This window comes from Pinus tabuliformis, chromosome J, assembly GCF_031772625.1.
Source record: "Pinus tabuliformis cultivar Carrire ecotype Pingquan chromosome J, CPIR1, whole genome shotgun sequence".
NCBI classification, from domain to species: domain Eukaryota; kingdom Viridiplantae; phylum Streptophyta; class Pinopsida; order Pinales; family Pinaceae; genus Pinus; species Pinus tabuliformis.
In genome coordinates, this window is record NC_142295.1 from 578,223,163 (window position 1) to 578,243,199 (window position 20,037).

The 20,037-nt window shown below is 37.4% G+C and overlaps 1 protein-coding gene across 1 annotated transcript in view; it reads left to right on the forward strand.

Annotated features, from left to right (window-relative positions):
* LOC149228300 (uncharacterized) overlaps positions 1 to 20,037 on the forward strand; it is a 130,252-nt gene that overhangs the window by 93,501 nt on the left and 16,714 nt on the right. Inside the window, exon 6 of the mRNA XM_089378144.1 lies at positions 13,626 to 13,745. Within this exon, the coding sequence (XP_089234270.1) occupies positions 13,626 to 13,745 (120 nt within the window). The remainder of the gene's footprint in view (positions 1 to 13,625; positions 13,746 to 20,037) is intronic.

Sequence of the window (20,037 nt, forward strand, 5' to 3'; positions counted from 1 at the left end):
TAGAGAGCACGAGAATATTAGCATGCATACGATGCATGCATATGATAGCTACATATGCATGTATCGCATGCACTGCACTAGTAACTATATTCTAAATTACCTAAAATATTAAATATCCTGACACTCCTTCAAATAGAAAAGTCGCATTCACCCATCAGCGCATATTACTTAATACCCCATAATTAATGAGCGATTACCAATGATTTTAAGTTTAAAAGTATAAAGTAAAAGGGTTATAAAGACAATAGATGTAAAGAATTATGTAAATTCTTAAAAATCAGGTTATATAATTATCTATCTCAGAATTTTAATCAAGTATGTCAATAAGTTATTAAAGGGATAAAATAAATCAAAGTAAAGTTCCTATGTATGAACTTAGGACATTTTAATTAAAATAAATAAAATTTTAATCAAAGTAAAATCACACATGTCAATATATCCTTAAAAGAAAGATACGACTCAGCATGTTGAGGAGGTGTCGCTGAGAAAGGAAGCGGTGGGCTCATAGGTGGAGAGAGAGCAACCACCGCTAATGACCAGTACATAAGGAGAGGGCGAGGAGGAGTTTCGAGGGAGCGGGGTGTTCTTTGCCTTTGGATGGTGGAGCTTGTATTTGCTGTAAGTGGAAAAACTGATCCGGGTGCTGTTGAAGGAGGAAGGAGAGGAAATTTATCCATACTGCTTATAATTCGAAACTATTGAGCCTTACTTGTTTTGAAGTCTCTGGGCACGGGGGAACGGTATGCATCGGTTGAGAAGCATACTGGATTGAGTATCTAGGTATACTCGGTTTGGCTGGGTGGTTTTTGGTCATTCGGTAACGAGAGCGCTGGAGAAGTTCTGCAACATCCTCATCGCAACAGCCATAGCAGACCAGGTAAGTACTTCATCAAATCAATTAATACCATTTCAAACAGTTTCAGTAATCTTTACAGTTTCACCATCTTTACAGTTTCACAGATTCACCATCTTTACAGTTCCACAGTTCAGTAATGGCTCTTTAATTTAGTACGGTCACTACATTTATGATAATGTTTTGATATGAGTGCATAACTTATAAGCCCAAGCTTGCATTTGAGAGATTTAACATTTATTACCCCTTTTGATGAGGTGTTTTATTGATCATCAAGGTTGGGAAAATACATGGGTTCCTTTTAATGAATGGAGCAACAACTGCTCTAAGAAACATGTGATGGCTAATGAGGGGGGTAGAGCTCATGCTAGGCTTCTGCCCACGTGCTAATTTTTGTCTTTGACATACCATTTGCTAAAATTGAGTGACATTTGTGATCGATCCTTAACAATTAATAGAGAAGTAGACGAGGAAGATTTGATAGTTATTACTTTGCAGAGCCTAGTACCTACCTCCTCCTGAAAAACTTGTGAAACTTTGGATGTTTCTTTAGAAACTACCAACATCACATTTTAGAAGTGGTGTAGTCAAGTTGTATAGGACAGATGGAAAAAAGAAGCTTGGAAGTACTAGTGGAACATGAGAGCACCTTTGGAACATAGATTAAAGTAAATGGACGGAAAAAGAAAGAGGGAGACAAAAGAAATGATGAAAGCACAATAAACTGAGGTAAATTTGCTAAGGTTAAAGTGTTCTTATTGTGGTAATTAGGTCACATGGAGGAGGTCTTGAAATGTGTAACCGGGTTCGATCTTCATAATAATAATGATTTTATGTATTTGATGTAAAGAGAAAAATATTTTTTATTATTTTTATTTTGTAGCATGGGTTTCGTGCTCAAGGTTATTTTATGTAGTAGGTCAAGCACCCATTGTGTGCTTCTAGGTTGTCATTTGAGTCAAGAAGTCAAAGAGTCATTGTCATACATGCAAGACCCCTTTGGGCATGTTATATCATTTATGTAAAGTGAAAAGTGTCATATAGACCCTCCAAGGCCATGTTATCATGCAAAGAACAAGTCGGCCTACAAGCAGTGACAAGTCGGCCTCATGGATAGAAATTTGACCTCGTTCGAAGACTATATATAAGAAGGAACTTGACCTCATTTAAAAAGAATGCAAGCAAGTTCAATCTCCTCAAGAAAGAAGCTGCAAGACAAAAATGAAAAAGGACGACAATCAAGGAAAAGAAGAAGAGAAGTAACATTGAGGTTTTAGACCTCTCTCTCTCTCATGTTAGGGTTTCTGAAGTAGCCGCAAGACCAAAATTGTAGAAGTTGTTGGGAAATTCGAAGTTGCAGAAGAAGTTGTTGGGAAGTCGAAGTTGTCGGGTCGAAGTTGCTGGGAGTTGCTAGGTTGAAGTTGTTGGAAGTTGCTAGGTCGAAGTTGCAGGAAAGAAAAGTTCATCAAGAAGGAAAGTTGGCTTGGTCTTGGAGGGGTCTTTGTCAAGGGTCATAGGTCTTGGAATTCGTCATCTCAACATTCCATAAGAAGTGAAGAATTCGCGTGGGTTTTCCTCTCAAAAGGAGAGGTTTTGGCCCTAGCTTGCAACCTACATTTTGTGTCCTCTTGTCTTATTGATCTTCATAGTTTGGTAGTTGTTTGATGATACGAACACATAATAATCAAGTGAAAGAAGAAGCTAATATCAAGTGAAATAAAAGAACATCACAAGCAATTATCAAAGTAAGAGAAATCACCTAATTGAGTTGCCTCTAGATTTCTCAACAGGAGGACTATTAAAAGGTTGTGTGATAAGCAATACAACTATGGGCAATTAGGAAAGAAGCAAGTTGATGTTACAGAGCATGAAGAGGAAGAAATTTATGCTTTTGTGGTCTATTAGATGTGAGGTAAGTCAAAGAATCGTCTTTTTGATTCTAGAGCATCTAAGCATACAACTAATTAGACTCTAGAGTCATTGGTTTGTTGAATTTTTGGAAGACAAAACCAAGTCTTAAATGATGGTTTCCATTTGTGGGAGAGAGAGTTTTTTGAATGTTGTGGAAATGTGCAAATCAAAAGGAGAGGTAAGACCATCATGTTTAAGAATGTTTTCAGACTAGAGCTATGTTGAGATTGAGAACTAGAACTCCTCAAGAACCTCTATAGGCTTGTCTACTAGATGAAGAGTGAGAGGAGGTCCATGGTGTCATAGATATAACATTGAAATTATCTTGGATCTTAGCATCTCACTTGTTCCATTAGTAGAAGAGACAAAAGGGAAAAAGTGATACACTTGGAGTCTATTGGAGGTGGTCTAATAAGCATTGAGATATATGTCCTAACACATCCCCTGTCAAAAGGGAGAGGTATTTGTAGTTTGGAAAGAGAAGCAAAGTAGTGAGGGAACCTTTTGTGTCCCGATAAAGGTAGTGCAGCCACCCTCTTGTCTCATAATAAAAGGAGCATCTAAAAATGGTGCTCCTTCGACTCGATCTCTTGTTGATCTATAAATTGCCATGGATATTCCACTGGACAGTTCCTGGCAGCAGATTTGATAAAATTAGACTGAAATTTGAAATCTATACTATGAGGGTTAATTTTCCTTATATTTCTAGATTTATTAATTACTGTTTTTCTTGCTTATTTATGTGGTAAATTAAATGTGAAAAAATGGAGATCGATGAAATACAAACACACATCAATCACTATGGACACTAAGATATGATCTAAGAAATCCTTTCGGGAGAAAACCTAGTAGGAAGGTGAGGTTGCTATGCATTCTTTTGTCTGAATGGAAATGATGCAAATACAAAGGAGAAGGCACTCTCTATGGAGTTACTTGAAACCCGTGGCCTGTGGGCTGCTATAGAACACAAACCCTCTCTATATTGTTCTCTCTCTATCCACTCTCAACTACTCTGCTCTACTATTGAACAAAATGCACTCGAATAGAATGGAACCTCTTTTCCTCCTAACGACATGGTTATAACATAGCTCGATAGCCAATTAGAGGTTAGCTCTAACCCATTCAACCCTCAACATGAGTTACAATTCAACCCTTCTAGAGTCTTCTTCATAGTCCTCACATGGCTAGCCCCTTTTCCATGAGTAATAGGGGCTGACGTGGCATCCTCTCGAATTATGGTGGTCAATCGTGATAGGTCAACTTTTGGGAGGCATAACTTTTACATTCAAACTCTGATTAACGTCTTTCTTGGACCATTGGAAAGGTATTTTTGTGTAGAATAGCGTGACAGGGTGCTATGCTTCAATGACAAAGTTTTACCCCCCATTATTGTCATTTAAGGCCTCAAATTACCTTGGATGGTTTCAGACTCCAATTCTCCATAATGGGTCTTGTCGCTAAAATTGCTCTTATAAGCGGATTCTTTCTAATTTTCCTCTCTAAAAGCATATCGAGATGGATGGAAAATTATATAATGATCCAATTTGGATCATACCTGCCCATTTTGGCAGGCTTTTGGTCCTCACAAGATTTTACTAAATGAGGTGAGGAAATTTCTGAACCACGGCTTCTGTAATTAGAATGTGATTTGATATTTGTTTTCCAGATCCATCGCATAGAGATTTTTCCTGTCAACGTTGTGAACCATTTAGTGTTTTTCATCTTCAGGATGAAACTACTTAGAAAATCTGATCAAGCCCTGGGAGTACCATTTAGCCTTGCCTGGAAACTGTCCTTTCAACCCAATTTTCCAAAGGTCTTGTTGCCCCTATCTTGTAGTTTTGGACCTCTTCTGCAAAACTGTATCCTCCATCAACTTTGCCTGAGCATCTGGAGCTAAGTCCTCTATGGAAGGTAGGACTTGCGCCTCTTCCTGATCCAACATTGATGGCTAATAGAGTTTTAGATTTTCCACATTCACCATCGAGTAAATGAACATGTATGTGGGTAGATTGAGTTTGTAGGCATTATCTCCCATCTTTTGCTGTATCTCGAAAGGACTGTACTGCAAAACCTTGATTTTTTTATTAGGACCTTGTAGCCTCTCCTTGTTCAATTGTAGCCATACTTTGTCTCTCACTTTGAATAACTTCTCTATTCTATGTTGATCATGTATGGCCTTGTACTTTTCCTATGACTACTTCAGTGTATCCTATACTTGTAGATGGATTTGCTTGATCTGTCTCCTGTACTTGTACATGGATCTGCCTGATTTTCTCAACAATTTTCTCTGCTCTTAAAGCGTCCCTTGTGAGATCCTTCCTCATTCCTCCTTGTTGTCGGTATGCAATAACCAAAGGTGAAGGTGGCAAATATCCAAGACAAATTTCAAATGAAGACTTACCAATAGAAGTGTGGACTGCTCTGTTATAAGAGTGTTGTACATATATTAGATTTTCATCCCAAGTTTTCGGATACTTCTGATTCAACCCCTCAAAATCCACACAAAAGTCCTTTTGTCTACTTCTTTTTGCCCATCTGTCTATGGATAAAATGTTGTAGACCTCTTCAAATTTGTGCCCATCTTCTTCCACAATGTAGTCCAAAATGCACTGAGAAATCTAGTGTCCCTGTCTGAAATGATGCTCCTTGGTAGCCCAAAGTTCACCTAAACCTGTCCAAAGAACAAGTTTGTTGCTTCTTGTCCGTTGATGGTCTTTTTACAATGCATGAGAATTCACATCTTGCTGTACTTGTCAACTACCACAAACAGGTTGTCATGTCTCTTTTTGGTTGTTGGTAAACCTCCCACAAAGTCCATGGAAATGCTTTTCCAAGTACGAGTGGGTATATGTAAGGGATGGTAGAGAGCTTGATTTTTGTTACTGGGCTTGTTGGTGCACCAAAGTATACATCTTTTAATGAACCTAACTACATCTTCTTGCATCCTAGGTTAATACACATACCTCTACAAATTGACCACTGTCTTCCCAAAACCAAAATGCCCTGCAACCTTGGATGTGTGAGCGTCTCTAATTAGCTGTAGTTGCTCACCTTGAGGTGAATATAGCTTGTCCATCCTATATAGTAACCTGTTGTAGAGATGATAGTCCTAAGTCAACTATCCTATTTCCATTGTCTGCATGACTCTGGCTCTGCAACTGTGGAAACAACTCTTTGATGTTGATTTTGGGTAGCATCGGATGTGCTCTAGCTTCGAAATTTTGTGGAGGGGCTAGAACACATGAGATCTCGAAGACCCAGAAATCGTTTGCTGAAATTCCACTTAGATTGTATTTTATTAAAATAATTAATATTTTTAATGAGGTTCCTTAGTCTAAACTTAGGAAAATTAAAATATTAATGGGTATTAAGGAAAATATGGGTGAGAAGCTTCTAAGAGATAAGGATCAAGTCTAATTTAATCTTTCCCGTTGATTAGAGATTAGATCACGACCGTTGATATCTCAACAAGATAAGTATAAAGGAAGACTTGGGAGTCATTTGGAGACACATCGGGCAAATACTCAACCCGAGGGAAATCAATTCTCAAGGAGTAAGAGTTTGATTTTAGAGGGAGAGTTGCAGGGTGAAGGAAGAGGACGGTATCAGCATCAGTCAGAGACTGAGGAGGAGGTGACGTAGTGCATCAGAGAGACAACGCAGAGGGAGAGCTCTGAGAGACAGCGCAACTAGGGACACATTTCTCATGTAGCCCTCACGCAGATGATGCAGTGAAGGCTAGAGGGTCTCTGGGGTGTCAGAATTTCTCCAAAGGGAGGAGGAAAATTATCTCAGGTGTTTTCTTAGAGGTTTCTCTATGTTCTGCAAAATCATTCCTTGTAAAGAGATTGTTGCTGAAGAATAATAAATAAACCCTCATCTGCTGCACTGGTTTTCCCGCATTGGGTTTTTCCAGGGACTATTGTCCAAAAATAACTGTGTTGATGTGATTGATTCTTGTGCTTGTATTTCACTGTTCTTTTCTCTATGCTATTATGTGACAACTGCAGTAGAATTTACTTTGATGTTTATTGAAGGGTTTTGTAAATAACTTATTGTGGAAAATAAGTAGGAGAAATAAATAAGTTATTGTAGTAGAATTTCGTGTTTGAAATTTTCACACTTGAAGTCCTCATCCTCTGTATATGCCTCTTAGTTTACATCATGGTTGAAAGGAACCATGTGCATCAGAGTTTCAAGGTTGTAATTTTTGATATGGGTGGCCTTGAAAAGTTGAAAGCATGTCGGGCAACTTTTTTGTGTTGCCCTTCTTGTACTTGATCACTCAATGAAAGTACTGTAAAAACCCCATCCACTTGTAATGCTTTGTCTGTTGTAACTTACTTTGGGCCTGCAGATACTATAGTGGTTGGTGATTTATGTGGATGATTGTCTTCTTTTCTATTAGATAGTGTTTCCACTTTTTGACAACGTGTACTAGGACGTAGAGCTCCTTTTTGTAGGTAGGGTAGTTGAGAACCACCCTATGAAACATTTTATAATGGTAGCATATAGGCTTTCTTATATCGAGATCGCTCCCATAACATAACCACTCGCATCTATCTTCACTTGGGCTAGTGCAAGTTTGGTAATGCAAGAATTGATGCTTGACTGTTATTCTTCTTTAATTCTTCAAAGGCCTTCTACTGACCCTTCCCCCATTGGAAACTCTTGTCACCAATGTTATTAGATCGAACTTGTGATTGAACCAAAAAACCTTTTGGGCCGAGAACCGTTTGGAACCTGACCAGAATTGGTAAAAAACCGAATTACCAAAAACACATAAAATTTTCATATTTTAAAGAAAAACATATATATTCATATGCATCCATATGAATCCAAACAATTTATACACAAATATACAAAAAGTCTCATTTATATAGCAAGTAATAATGCATTAACCAAAATAGCACTTAGTGCAAAATATCGTTGAACCAAAAAACATCAAGAAGTAGGTTCTAAAAGGCCTTTATAGTCCAAAATAACATGATAGCATGATACTACAACCTACAATACTACAACTACAACCTACAAGTGCTAATTGTCAATGTCATCATCAAAATCATCATCTTGATCATCCTCCTCATTCTCATTTGAAGAATGAGTAGCATCCAAGTCTGCAATCATTGCCTATATTGGGATCTTCATCATCAATATAACCCTCTAAGCATTAAAATAAGATATAAAAAGCGTAGCATGTCAAGTCAAGATTTTGTTTGATTGATGGGTACATTTTTGGTAGTGTCATGATAGAGGGGTTCGACAACCATTGCCACTAACATCAAAGTGCATAGAGGGATTGGTGCTCTTTATTAAATAGTAGTTCCTTACCATCGTACATGACAAAATCCAATGGAAACGTTGCTATCCCTGCAATCTTGATATCCTGAAAAATTGTTAAGTTTGCTGGATTTTGAGTAAAATTTAAACTTCTACTTTCTCCCTATGAAATCCAATGAGGTTGGAACCACTTTCAAACATCCTGAGTCATTTCATGGTAATGTTAAAATTTTAAGTAAAAGGCTTGAATATTAGGTTGGCCTAGGGGAGAATTAGAAGTGGGGCAACCAAATGAAAAAATAAAAAAAATAAAGAAAAGACAATTTTTTTTACGCTGACTTGGGAAGGTACAAACTGCATGAAATTGGTCTTGAACTGGCCGGTTCGGAGGTCCAGTTCAGACTAGTTTTGGGCCAACAACAACCGGGCTAGCCAGTTCCATTGGTTTCGGTCCGGTTCTGATAACATTGCTTGTCACTTGCTGTTATGGCATGGATTGGTGCAACTACTGCAGAAAATGAAGCTATGGATTTTCTTAGGTATTGTGCTACTGCAACAAAACACTTTACCTCTGAAACATTCGTAGGCACCAACCACTTCATGATGACATCCATCTTTGCATGATCTATTTTAAGCTCCCCTCAACCAATCACATAGCCTAAATACACCAATGATTGCTGTGAAAAATCACACTTCTTGAGATTTGCGAACAACCAGTGCCTCTTCAATGTTTCTAGCGTTAACATCAAATGTGATATTTGTTCCTCCCAGATAACATTGTATACCAATATATCATCTAAATAAACAATAACAAATGAATCTAGATATGGGCACAATATGTCATTGATTAATCTCATAAATGTAGTTGGTGCATTGCATAGGCCAAATGGCATGACTAACCACTCATACAAAGCTTGTCTGGTTTTGAAGGTGGTCTTTCAGGTATCTTTTTTTTGACTTGAACTTGGTGATAACTTGATTTTAAATCTAAGTTGGTGAAGTATTATGGTTGCTGCAACTGGTCCAATAGGTCATCCATCCTGGGTAGGGGGTACTTGTTCTTCAACATAATTTTGTTTAGTGACCTGTAATTAATGTACATTCGCCAAGTCCCATCCTTCTTTGGCACATTTATGATGGGTGACCAGGTATGTGGTCGAGTAACACTCTGCGTTAATGGTTGCTACAACTGCTTCTTGACCTCATTTGATTCCAAAATGGATTGCCTGTACAAGCCGATGTTTGGTAATGGAGAGTCTAGCAATAGTTGGATCTCATGCTCCACTTTTCTCTTGGGTGATAGCCCTTTAGGCTCCTGGAACACTTCACTCTAGCCTGTAGCTACTCTTCTTGTTGCTGTCTTTGTTCCTTAGTGCACCCCTCTAGGGATTCCTTTGGTCTCATTGGCTCTTTTACATACTGTTTTTCCCTTAAAGACAGTAAAACATACTTTTTGCTAGAACAGATCAATTTCTTGGCTTGGTTGGCACTTACTAGCGAAATTTTAGACTTGCCCTTGTGTGCATTGATGATGAAGGATTTTCGTCCTTGATGAGGTGGTGCTAGTTGGCTCTCCTCATGAAGATTGTATCTTGTATCTACATTTAGGGACTTCCAAGCACAACTCCACATACATCAAGTGCAACTACATCCAATTTTACTTCAATAAATTAACATTGATAACAAATTTTATTTTACACTGTTTTATTACCTTGGATTTTTGTATCCTTATTTACTCATCTTAGTGGATATAGGCTAGGCTGATCTCAAACCTCCATTCCTAGTTTGTTGACTAGCTTTGCTGCAATGAGATTTTCCTGTGATCATAAGTTGAATAAAGCATCAATTTTTTTCTTCTTGACTTGTATCTTTATATGGAAGAGTTTGGTCATCTCCTCTTTTTGTTGCTGAAGGCTACTTAGATTCACCCCTTTCTTTACTGATGTGTAGACAATTGTCTTGTCCATGTTCGAGCTACTTTCCCTCTGATTGCTTGAATATGTGGCTATAAAATTTTTCTTCTTCTTGTCCTTCTCCTGGTTCTTTGGGTTGAGTTTTGGATGTAATTTCGAACACTTTTCCTTTGTGTGACCATCAATGTTATGGTGGTTGTTAGGATCTTTGCATTGGTGTGATATTGTTGCTGTCTTCTTGTCCTTCCCCTCTCTCCACTTCTTTCATTCTTTAGAGGCATCTTGGTGTTCCTTTTGATTTGAACCACTCAATTGCCCTTTCTTTTGGCCTATGTTTTCTAGGTATTGTGCTTGTACACAAGCCTTGTACACCGTTTTGGGTTTTAATAGCATCACCTGTTTTCTTTGATGGTTGTGTACACTGTAGATCCCCAAATATTTGAGGAGTACATCTGGGTTCTTGGGAGAGATACCTAGCATTATTTCATTCTTCGTAAATTCTATGGTATATTCTTGTACACTTTTCCCTTGTCTTTGCTTGAAGTAATGCCATTCGATTCACTAGTCCTCTCTATAGTACTGATATAATAGAATTGAGACTTTATGAGAGTTTTAAAATCCTTCCACTTAGTTATCGGAGGATTCCTCTCCAGCTTCAGGATGCTTGTGTGGCTTTCCCACTAGTTCAGGGCATGGCCTTCTAATTTTCAACGAGCAAATGATTTTTTTTATTCGTCATCTATGTGGTGAACATTGAAGTAAACTTCTAACTGTTGTAACTAGTACTTTAATTTCAAAGCATCGATCTCACCTTGATATGGCTTGAAGAGGGATTGTGAATGGTTCTGTATGCTCAAACTCGGCTGCGCTTTTTGGGTTTCCAAGATGCTGATGTAATGCCATCTTCCTCCATAAGTGTTCCTTCTTCCTAGTCATCAATAAGGGGGGGTGTTGGAATGTGTCCCGTTGGAAGGTAATAATATCTAGGTTATGTCAGAAGAACTTGTAATCTTATGTAAAAGAGGTATATCCCACATTCATCATGGAGGAAAAATCCATTGTAATAATTATTTATATGAAGAGGTGAACTTACATTATCCCACATGTATTATTGGGATGGGATTCCTCCATATCTCTTGTTATATAATAGAGGTGAGGGAGACCCATGAGATATACAACACAATGTATAGTGATAAAGTCTTACCTTTGTAAAGGGTGAAGGATTTGTGGAGCTGCTCTTTATGTAAGATTGGAGATTTCTAAATATAATAAAGATTCTATTACCTTCCCGTGGATGTTTCTCCATTTGGGGTTTAACCATCTATATCTGGTGTGGTCTTTCTTTTATCTCATCTCTTTTCTTCTATTGATTAAGTGTTATTATATGCTTAGGAGATTAGATTAGTAAGGTTCTGTGTTTGTTTTATATTGTTGTATTTTCATATTCTTAATATTCTAACATGGTATAAGAGATGGTTAATATTTTCTATCTTCTTTAGTAATTTTTGCGTAACACCATTTCTTCAATTATTTTGAGCACATTATTTTGTAGTTTTGTTGTTAATCTAGTAGCCATTAAGGTTTCTCTTTAGATCTGGCCATTTTCATTTTATATATATATATATATATATATATATATATATATATATATATATATATAATTCTAACTTTATCGTTGGCTCCAAAATAGTGAAATCGGCTAGGATTGACTTTTGGTTCATTAAATTTGGTTTTGGTTTGCCCATTTTTGAATTGTTTTGCCTAACCTAGCATTTGTAATTTTTCTTTTTCTTTTTAAATAGCCTAAAGTTTTTTGGGCAATTTTTGAGGTAATACGACTACTGATCAGATTGGCTATGACTTGGATTTTTCTCTTGTCGACAAATAATCTATAAGGAAAAGATTGTTGGGTTTTCCCCTCATGGGTTTTGCCCTGGCCTCTGGCCTAATTTCTGGTGTCTCTTGTCTCTAGTGCACTGTGATCTCTATTTGAATGGCTAAATTGTTAATGTATAATTGCTTGATGACATAACTAAATGAAGTAAATACTAAAGGAAAAACTCATATAACAGTGACAAGTAATTATCAATGATAAAAAATTCATCTAAATTTCAACACAGATTAGGGAGAGGAGATGATAGATACCTATTCCTCAAGGATTGGGTAAGAAAATTGTAAATATGTAAATATAAGAAAATGAAGAGTCAGAATAGGAAGTGGCCTTGGAATATGAATACCAAAGGTCACACCTCCTCATGTTATATAGTCCTATTTATATTAATGCAAAGAAAGATTTGGGAGTCATTCCTTGGCCCGACAATTTATTATATAGATAATTCATAAGGCACAACCCACTCACATCCCCAATTAGGCCTTTGTTGAATTTATTTTGTCCACTTTCAGTTCCACTTGTGTGGTCCTAGTCAATTTGACTTTATGATACTTGTTTCCTCATTATGTTGTGCTTTTTTGTGGGAGCACAACTTTCCTTCATTGTTGCATGCTACAATTTTATGTAGGTTTGCATGGACTTTGTGGGATGAGGTGCTCTTGATTGCCAACGTTAAAAAATGAAGGGTTTCCTCAATTTCATGGATGCATTTTCACATCACAATAAACCTCCTTGGTATGTGTGCTTCACACTTTCAAGGGTATACTATTGTTTTTTGGGTTTGCAAATTGATCTTCTCTTGGCCCTCCTATATCATTCATCAAGGCTTATGGAGAAGTATTGACCCTAATACATGGTTGAAGCTGCATTTGTTTCCTAGTTCTACTACTACATGAAGTTGTTTGGTTTATTTTTCCATGACATCGGTTTTGATATTGTAGAATTATCGAACATATTGGTGTTTGCACTTATCTTGTCCTAAGCAATTTTGGCTCTTGGTAGGGTCAAAGTGACACTCTTAACTACTACTGCTTGTTGGCTATCATAACATATTAAGGGCTCAAGATTGTGACATTTATAGCTATACTGCTCTTTATTTTGTAGCTTTGCTTATTTTATAGTAGAATTGAATGATTCTTGTGATCTTTCATGGTGATTTTTGTTGTTGTTTCAAATAGCTCGCTTAGTGTAGTGTTCTAACTTTCAACAACTTGGTTTGTTATTCAATTCGTTGAACTTGTTGAAAGGAGTAGGTGGTTTATTAGACATTTCTTTTCTTTTGTCCCAAGTTTTTGCCCATAGAGAGGCTAGTTTTGTTGTGTTTAAGCTTTGCCACTTTCTCTAGATTGAAATGAGCTTTAGGTTTAACATTGTGTCAGAGACTGTGGTCACCCTCCTATGGCCAGCGATATAAGGTCCTTGTTGTGCTAAAATCTATAAACTGCCAGACTTACTCCAAATGAAAACTTTGATTTGTTGGTCTTGGGTTTTGGAATCGAAATGTTGGGCATTCAAATATATCCTTAGTTTTGTGCATACACGAGTAATGAATTGGTATGCTACTATGCATCATGAATATAGTTATTTTGAAATTTTCTAATCTGTCGCTACATCTTGTATTTTTGGTTGGAATCAGCTACTCTTATTCTGAAAAATTTGAAGTTGTTGAAAAATTAATTAATGCCTCTCTTTTTGCTAACTATAGATTGAATATCTATTCTAAATATTGTTAATATTTCAATATTTGATAAGGAAATATTCTTTGTTTGACCAGCATGTTGCACGTCTAGAAGCATTATTGGCTGAGAGCAATTTACAATCAAATAGCCACAACCATGATAGTGAAGTTAAAACAATGTGTGTGGCAGAGCAAGGATCAATGGTTATCGATCAGGTATATATATAGAATCGATCTTGATATATATTTTTAATTTTTATTAAAATTGTGCTTGATCTTAGTATATTTGTTATACTATTGTTTCCATCTCCTTGCTAAAACAAATCATTTTCTTCCTTTTTCTTTGTGATAATTATTGATTGCTTTATGGTGGTCTATTACATCTAGAACCTAGGAAATGATTTGGAATGGGTAAGGTCTTCTTCGATGTAATTGTGCATCATGGCTATATGTGTATACATATACACATTCATATTTGTATGAGCTCATGAATGTAATTGCGTTAATAGAATTTTATCAATATTTATTAAAATATTAGGTATTTTGTTGTAAACTGTTTTGGTTATTGCAATAGAAAAAATATAAAATTATGAATTTTTTACTTTTACCCCAAGTTCTATGGCTTGATGAGCTTATAAAATAGGTGTGATACTTTTTTTGGGATAAATATCAAGTGACGTACAAGATTTAAAAAACTGGCTTGCAATTAGTGACTTAAAATCAAGTGGATACCTGGATACTGAAGGGGTGGGAAACTGTGATGTAAGTCAGGATGAGGAAATGATAGGAAGTGGATCCAATTTAGTTGTGGAAATGTTGGACTTAATCTGATATGCTTTAAGGTAGAGAAAGATGAGAAGTCATAGCACTAATGAGAAGAGTTAAGACCTGCTTAGAAATAGGTAATTTGTAATGTTCCTAAGTAGGAATGTGAGTGATATTAAGCAAATAAATAGTGCAGCAGCATATAAAAATAAAAACACACATTAGACATCCATGAAAACGCTGCCAATCAGGAACTGCTGAGCCATATTATTAAAAATCAGAGGGCTAGATACAATATGAAATGGAATGGTGCACCTGGGCTTGTCCCAATGAACAAGAAATACCAACCCCAGGTGGGAAAATAGCTGAGTTGAAGGCTGCCCAACTGCTGCACCACTCTACACTGCACTGCCCCAGTGAACTGCTGCCCTGCTGAACTTCGAACTGCTGGAAGGTGCCCAAAAACTGCCCAGAAAATTATATCCTTTCAGCCCCAGACTCCTTGGACAAAACCCAGAAAAACCCAGAAGGGAATTTCGCTAGTTTTGACTTTGGATTTTCGGCCTCCTTGGAGCCTCTCCCCAATTTCGACTGCCAATTTCGACCTGCAGGAAACAACCTGCAAATCCCTCTGCAAACACCTCTGAAGTGTTGGTTTTACCTGTGCTATCCAACTCCTTACTCCCCGGATGGATCTTGGCCAAGATTAACTGCTCTCCCAAGTCCCCACGAATTGCTACTACAGGCTTCTGCGCAATCCCTTTGCCCAGAAATTTGAATAACTGATGCACTAGTCTAGCTGGTTGCAAACTCCAGTGAAAATTTCCTAAAAAAAGCAGTGTCCTCAGCTCCCGAAACTCCCAGCAAGCAATGAACCTCCTAGCTGGCTTCCAACTCCTCCTGTGTGTTTCTAGCTGCCCAGGAAATACACAGTTCCCTCTTTGCGTTGTTGGCTGTATGTGTGACTGTCCTGAACTCCCTGAAACTCTTGTGGAATGGCCTCCCTAGGGTGGGCACGGATGGTCCCCCGAAGAAGAGGTTGAATCTCCCGCGTGAGAGATTCGTGGCTAAACAGTCGGTAGACTCACTAAGCAACAGAGCGTACAAAAGAGTGTTTGTTTGCAAATGTTCAAGATGAAAACAAAATGAGAGCTGATCTCTCTTTATAACTCCTTGGGCCCCCTTAGCCTCATGTGGGCCCCTCCATCCACCCATTCGATTTTCCCTCCAATCATATCGAATGGCTAATTCGAACTCCTATGTGGGTGGCCCCCACATTCCACTAGCAGCGAAATAAAGTTGATTTGGCCCCTAAGTCCCTAAGTCGAAAGTGTGGGGCCCTCTTCCTTAGTCAAAATGTGCAAAATTGTGTAGCAACACCCTGTTACTAATGTGTTTGAGAAGGGACATGACATAATTTCATTAACTTAGAAAAATCAATGCATAGATATAAAATACAATAGTTGTATTACATTGGAAGTGAGAGCCTCTATATAGTGAAATAAATTTTTATATCATTTACACCTTACCCCCCATTATATGTCGCACTACTCCAATTCCTAGATGGGAGTCACAAGTCTAGTTGCGCACACAAAGAACTCAATGAAAAGACAAACATGAGACAAAAGAGAAATATGTCAAAGACAAACAAACCTATGGCTACAAGAAGAAATTATAATGCTAATTTAATATTTTTTTTTTCCAAGGAAAACCTCACGGTGAAACCGAAGTCATGCTTCACTACTTTCGTGGAGTAAAGCCATCAGTGTATAATAGTGTTCCTCACTTGAGGGGATTCAAACTAGGCATTCGTTGGCACAGAACTAGCAGAGTGTCCAGCAACGTCGATGCTAGTGGTTGAGTGAACCCCTTCAGCTTGAAATGTTTGAAATAAGGTCATGTTTGGTCAACTGTATTGGGAGGATGTTAAAAGTCAAGCTTGGGTCCTACAAATATAAATCGTGGGGGTATACCCCTTATGTGCACCTTGCATGTGTTCTCGGATGGGCTTAAAGACTCCTCTACTTTCATGTTGAAACAAATCTTAGTGAAATTTGAAACTGGATGGGTAGGAGAAAAAACCTCTTGGTTTCTTGTTGTGCTGCAGGATCATGTGCAACTAATAATCAACATTTAGATTGTATGATAAGCAAATATAATTATTTTCTACTTATATTAAAGTGCTTATTGTTTCCTTCCTACTTAAGAGAAGTTTTCTTGATTTTATGATGGATATCTTCCACCATGATGTCTTGAGTAGTGCTTGAAGGAGAATTATGATATATTGTCAATGGAATTGTGTAGTGTTGTTGGAGATGTATATGCCATTCCTATAGGCTGTGATAAGCATACATGCCTTGCAACTCAAATATATTTCGTCTTTTGGAAGGGCTAGGTTGCATAACGATGGAGATGTTGCATAGTTTTAAAACTCCATTTTCTTCTTGAAAAGAGGAATTATGATAGTTGAAAGTATAAAATAGGTATTGAGTGAAGCTTCTATAACTAGTGATATTTTAAAATGTTACATTGAAAATTATGATATTGTTGGTAAAGACCAGGCTAGATGGTTTTGTTGCCAAGAAGAGGATGTCACCCACTTTGAATTAGTCGTTCCATTAGTGAAATACTATCAGATGTCCTTCCTTCTTTAGAATATTAGTTGAAAGGAATCAATTTCATCTTTGGGACGCTATTCTATGCTGTAGGGTAAAATGTTGGTGTTGAAAATATAGTTGCCAATACATGAGAAGTATTATGATGGTTGTTGCCTTAAAATTGCATTTTATAATTTTACATTCTGACTTCTGGGTGTGTGATTGACTAGTCATTGATGATGATATTGAATGTTGTGTGAACTTGAGCAAATGAGCGATGTTAGATTCCTTAGTGACATCACACTGAGAAGGAATAATGTTTTTTGGCTCTATAGGAGAAATGGTTGAGCAATTCCCCTCTTTTCTGATTTGATGGTGTTGTCTTATCATGTGTTGAAATTTCTTATTGGGTGTGGAGAAAACTTCAGCGCTAGTTAGATGCATGCATGGGATTCTCTAGTTAGATGCATGCATCTCATTGACTGAACATCATGTTTATTCTCTCTTTAGTTTGTTTTACATGCAAAACATTCACAATATGAGGTGTAAGTGTAAAATACTATAAATATTTGTAGTTGCTTAGCAATGTGTAGAGCTTGGATTTGGTGCCTTGTAATTCTTGTGTTATGTTGTACTTCTTCTCATGTGCTTGAAATATCTCTTTTTATTTGTATCTCATTTATTTTTCTTACATTTGGTATTCGAGCCAACAATTTCAAGCATTGTGTTTCTAGTAGGAATTTCTTTCGCATAATCTAGAAGAACAAAGATTGAAAAAATTGATGGGTCAAAAATTTAGTTTGGCTAATGTTCTAGTTGAAAAAGGATAGAGGGTTGCATTTGATAGGATGTAACCTCAAGGACTCACTGATGGTGATTGGGTAAAGCTAGATTACAAAGCATGCGCCTTCATTAGAATGAGTTTATAGTATAGCTTACTAGACTCTATAGTGTAGCTTGCTAGATGCATGGAAATGACGAGATAATATGGTAGGTGCAAATTTTAGTAAAGCAAATGTTTAGATGAAGTTGGATGAGTTCATTGGGAAGTTGTATAATGAAACAAGGTCCATAGAAGGGTGCGATGAAAATGAAACTCTTCTCACAAGAGGTTGTTTGAGATGTCAATCTCAACCTAAGCCTAGAGAAATAAGATAAATATATTAATGTCCAACGGGTGACCATAGAAGTAGGTCAATGGGATTGCGTTAGCTACAAAGATGTTCGTGCAAAGTGGGAGCACTAAAGTGGCTACTATGTAAGAAAAAAATCAGGAAGTGAAAGGGAATTCTAATTTAAAACCCTAGAAGGCCAACTCCAAAGGCTAAAGAGGCAGTCCAAGAGGAGGATGTACAAGATGAGTGGCTCATTAGCCTATGGTACCAGTTGTAGGAGGTGATCTTTGAACACTAGAACTCTCTCCTAACATCTCAGGCCGAACAGAGAAAACTCAACATAGATGTCTATTCAGAAGAATAGTGGGGTGAGGAGCTTGAGTGAATACTATGTGGTTGTTTGGAAGGAAGGGTTCGTTGCTGAGGTTTAGAAGATCTCAACTGGTGACTATACTGTCTTTTTGAATGAGGTTTGATCAAGTTACTGTGTAGAAAATCAACAAAAAAGAAGTCATAAAGGGTGGCCTATTGGAAATTTGGGAAAGGAACATTTTGGAGCTAGTTTAAATAAAATTCAACTAAAGAAGATGAGAAACCCACAACAATGTTTTATAGCTCTGAAAAGGTTAAGAGGAAGGTGACATGTACTTGTAGGGACATATGTACACTAAGAGTCTTGGTTATTAGAATTTAGAGTCTCATTTTCTGTGATATTGCTATAGGCAATGGTTATTTAATTACAAGGAATATAATGGCATAGAGGGATTCTTGGGTGACAAACTTTAGTTATTGGATTGTTGGTTGTGGAGGTGTGATGGTTCAACTCTCTGATGGAATAAACAAGAGAATACTTTGTGTGGTGCATGTTACCACTCAATCTAGTAGGGGTCCTAGGAGGGTTACCTAAGGGACAACTACTAGACCAAATGACAACAATGGGACAAAGACCCATAGTCACCTTAGTCAGTGTCCCTTGCTCTTTACGAACTTTCACTGATGGGAGGAGTCTGGTATAGGGGAAATCACTTGAATGATATTATCAATGGCAAGGTGTGATGTGATTTCCAAGGCCCATTCAAAGGAGAGACTCAAATAATGGTTTAATGCTTCAAAAGGAAGCTTAATGGCTCTCAAAGAAAGACCTAAAGAGAGAAAATCAAGACCTAGTGATTTGCAATGATATGAGAATTTAGATGCATCTAGAGTCAATATCTCCAAAATAAAATAAGACCTCTCAACAAGCTCTTTGAAGTAGACAATTGCTTCTATGATAAGTGTTGCTTAACTTGAGAGACCTTGGATGGGTCCACACGAGACCTAGGTTTTTAGGATTGATCATGAAAGGGAGACCTCCTAGGAGGACACTAGGTCAAGGTAGGACTAAGAAAGGGTTGGAAATGATCAAGCTTTAATAAAAGACAACCCTCAAGGAAGCCTCTCACTATGACATCAAAGATAGGTCTTCAAAGTCCGAGCTAGGGTTTGAATTTTCTCATAAATGAACCGTTGAAATGTAGTGAAACCTTGGGGATCTCTAGAAGGAACACCAATGCAGAGATTGGTCCAAACAGAATTGAAAGATCACCCTTCTAAGAGATTTCGCATGATGCCCTAGCAAGGCCGTACAAGTGAGAGTCTGGAAATTAAAGGAGGAAGGAAAAATGGTTTAGGGTTGATCACCAAGGATCTAGGACCAATGCCTAGCTATTGGGAAGATTGGAGTCAAAATGATCAAGATTCGGGAACTTCACTCTTCAAGGAGGCCTAAAGAAGCAACTTCACTAACCCTATGGATGCAACTACACGACAACTTTAGACTTTTATACTTCAATGGCAATTGTTATGGAGTTTCGAGGATGCATATGCAAATAATCCTCTAGGAACATTCATTCATTCTTTGTCCAATGAGTAACACATGCAAAAATCTCCAATAGTTTCAATGATTCCACTAATTCACATTAATTAGGGCACATTATTTCACCATAAGAAAATAATTCCATGCATTAGACATCCATTAAAACAAAAATATAG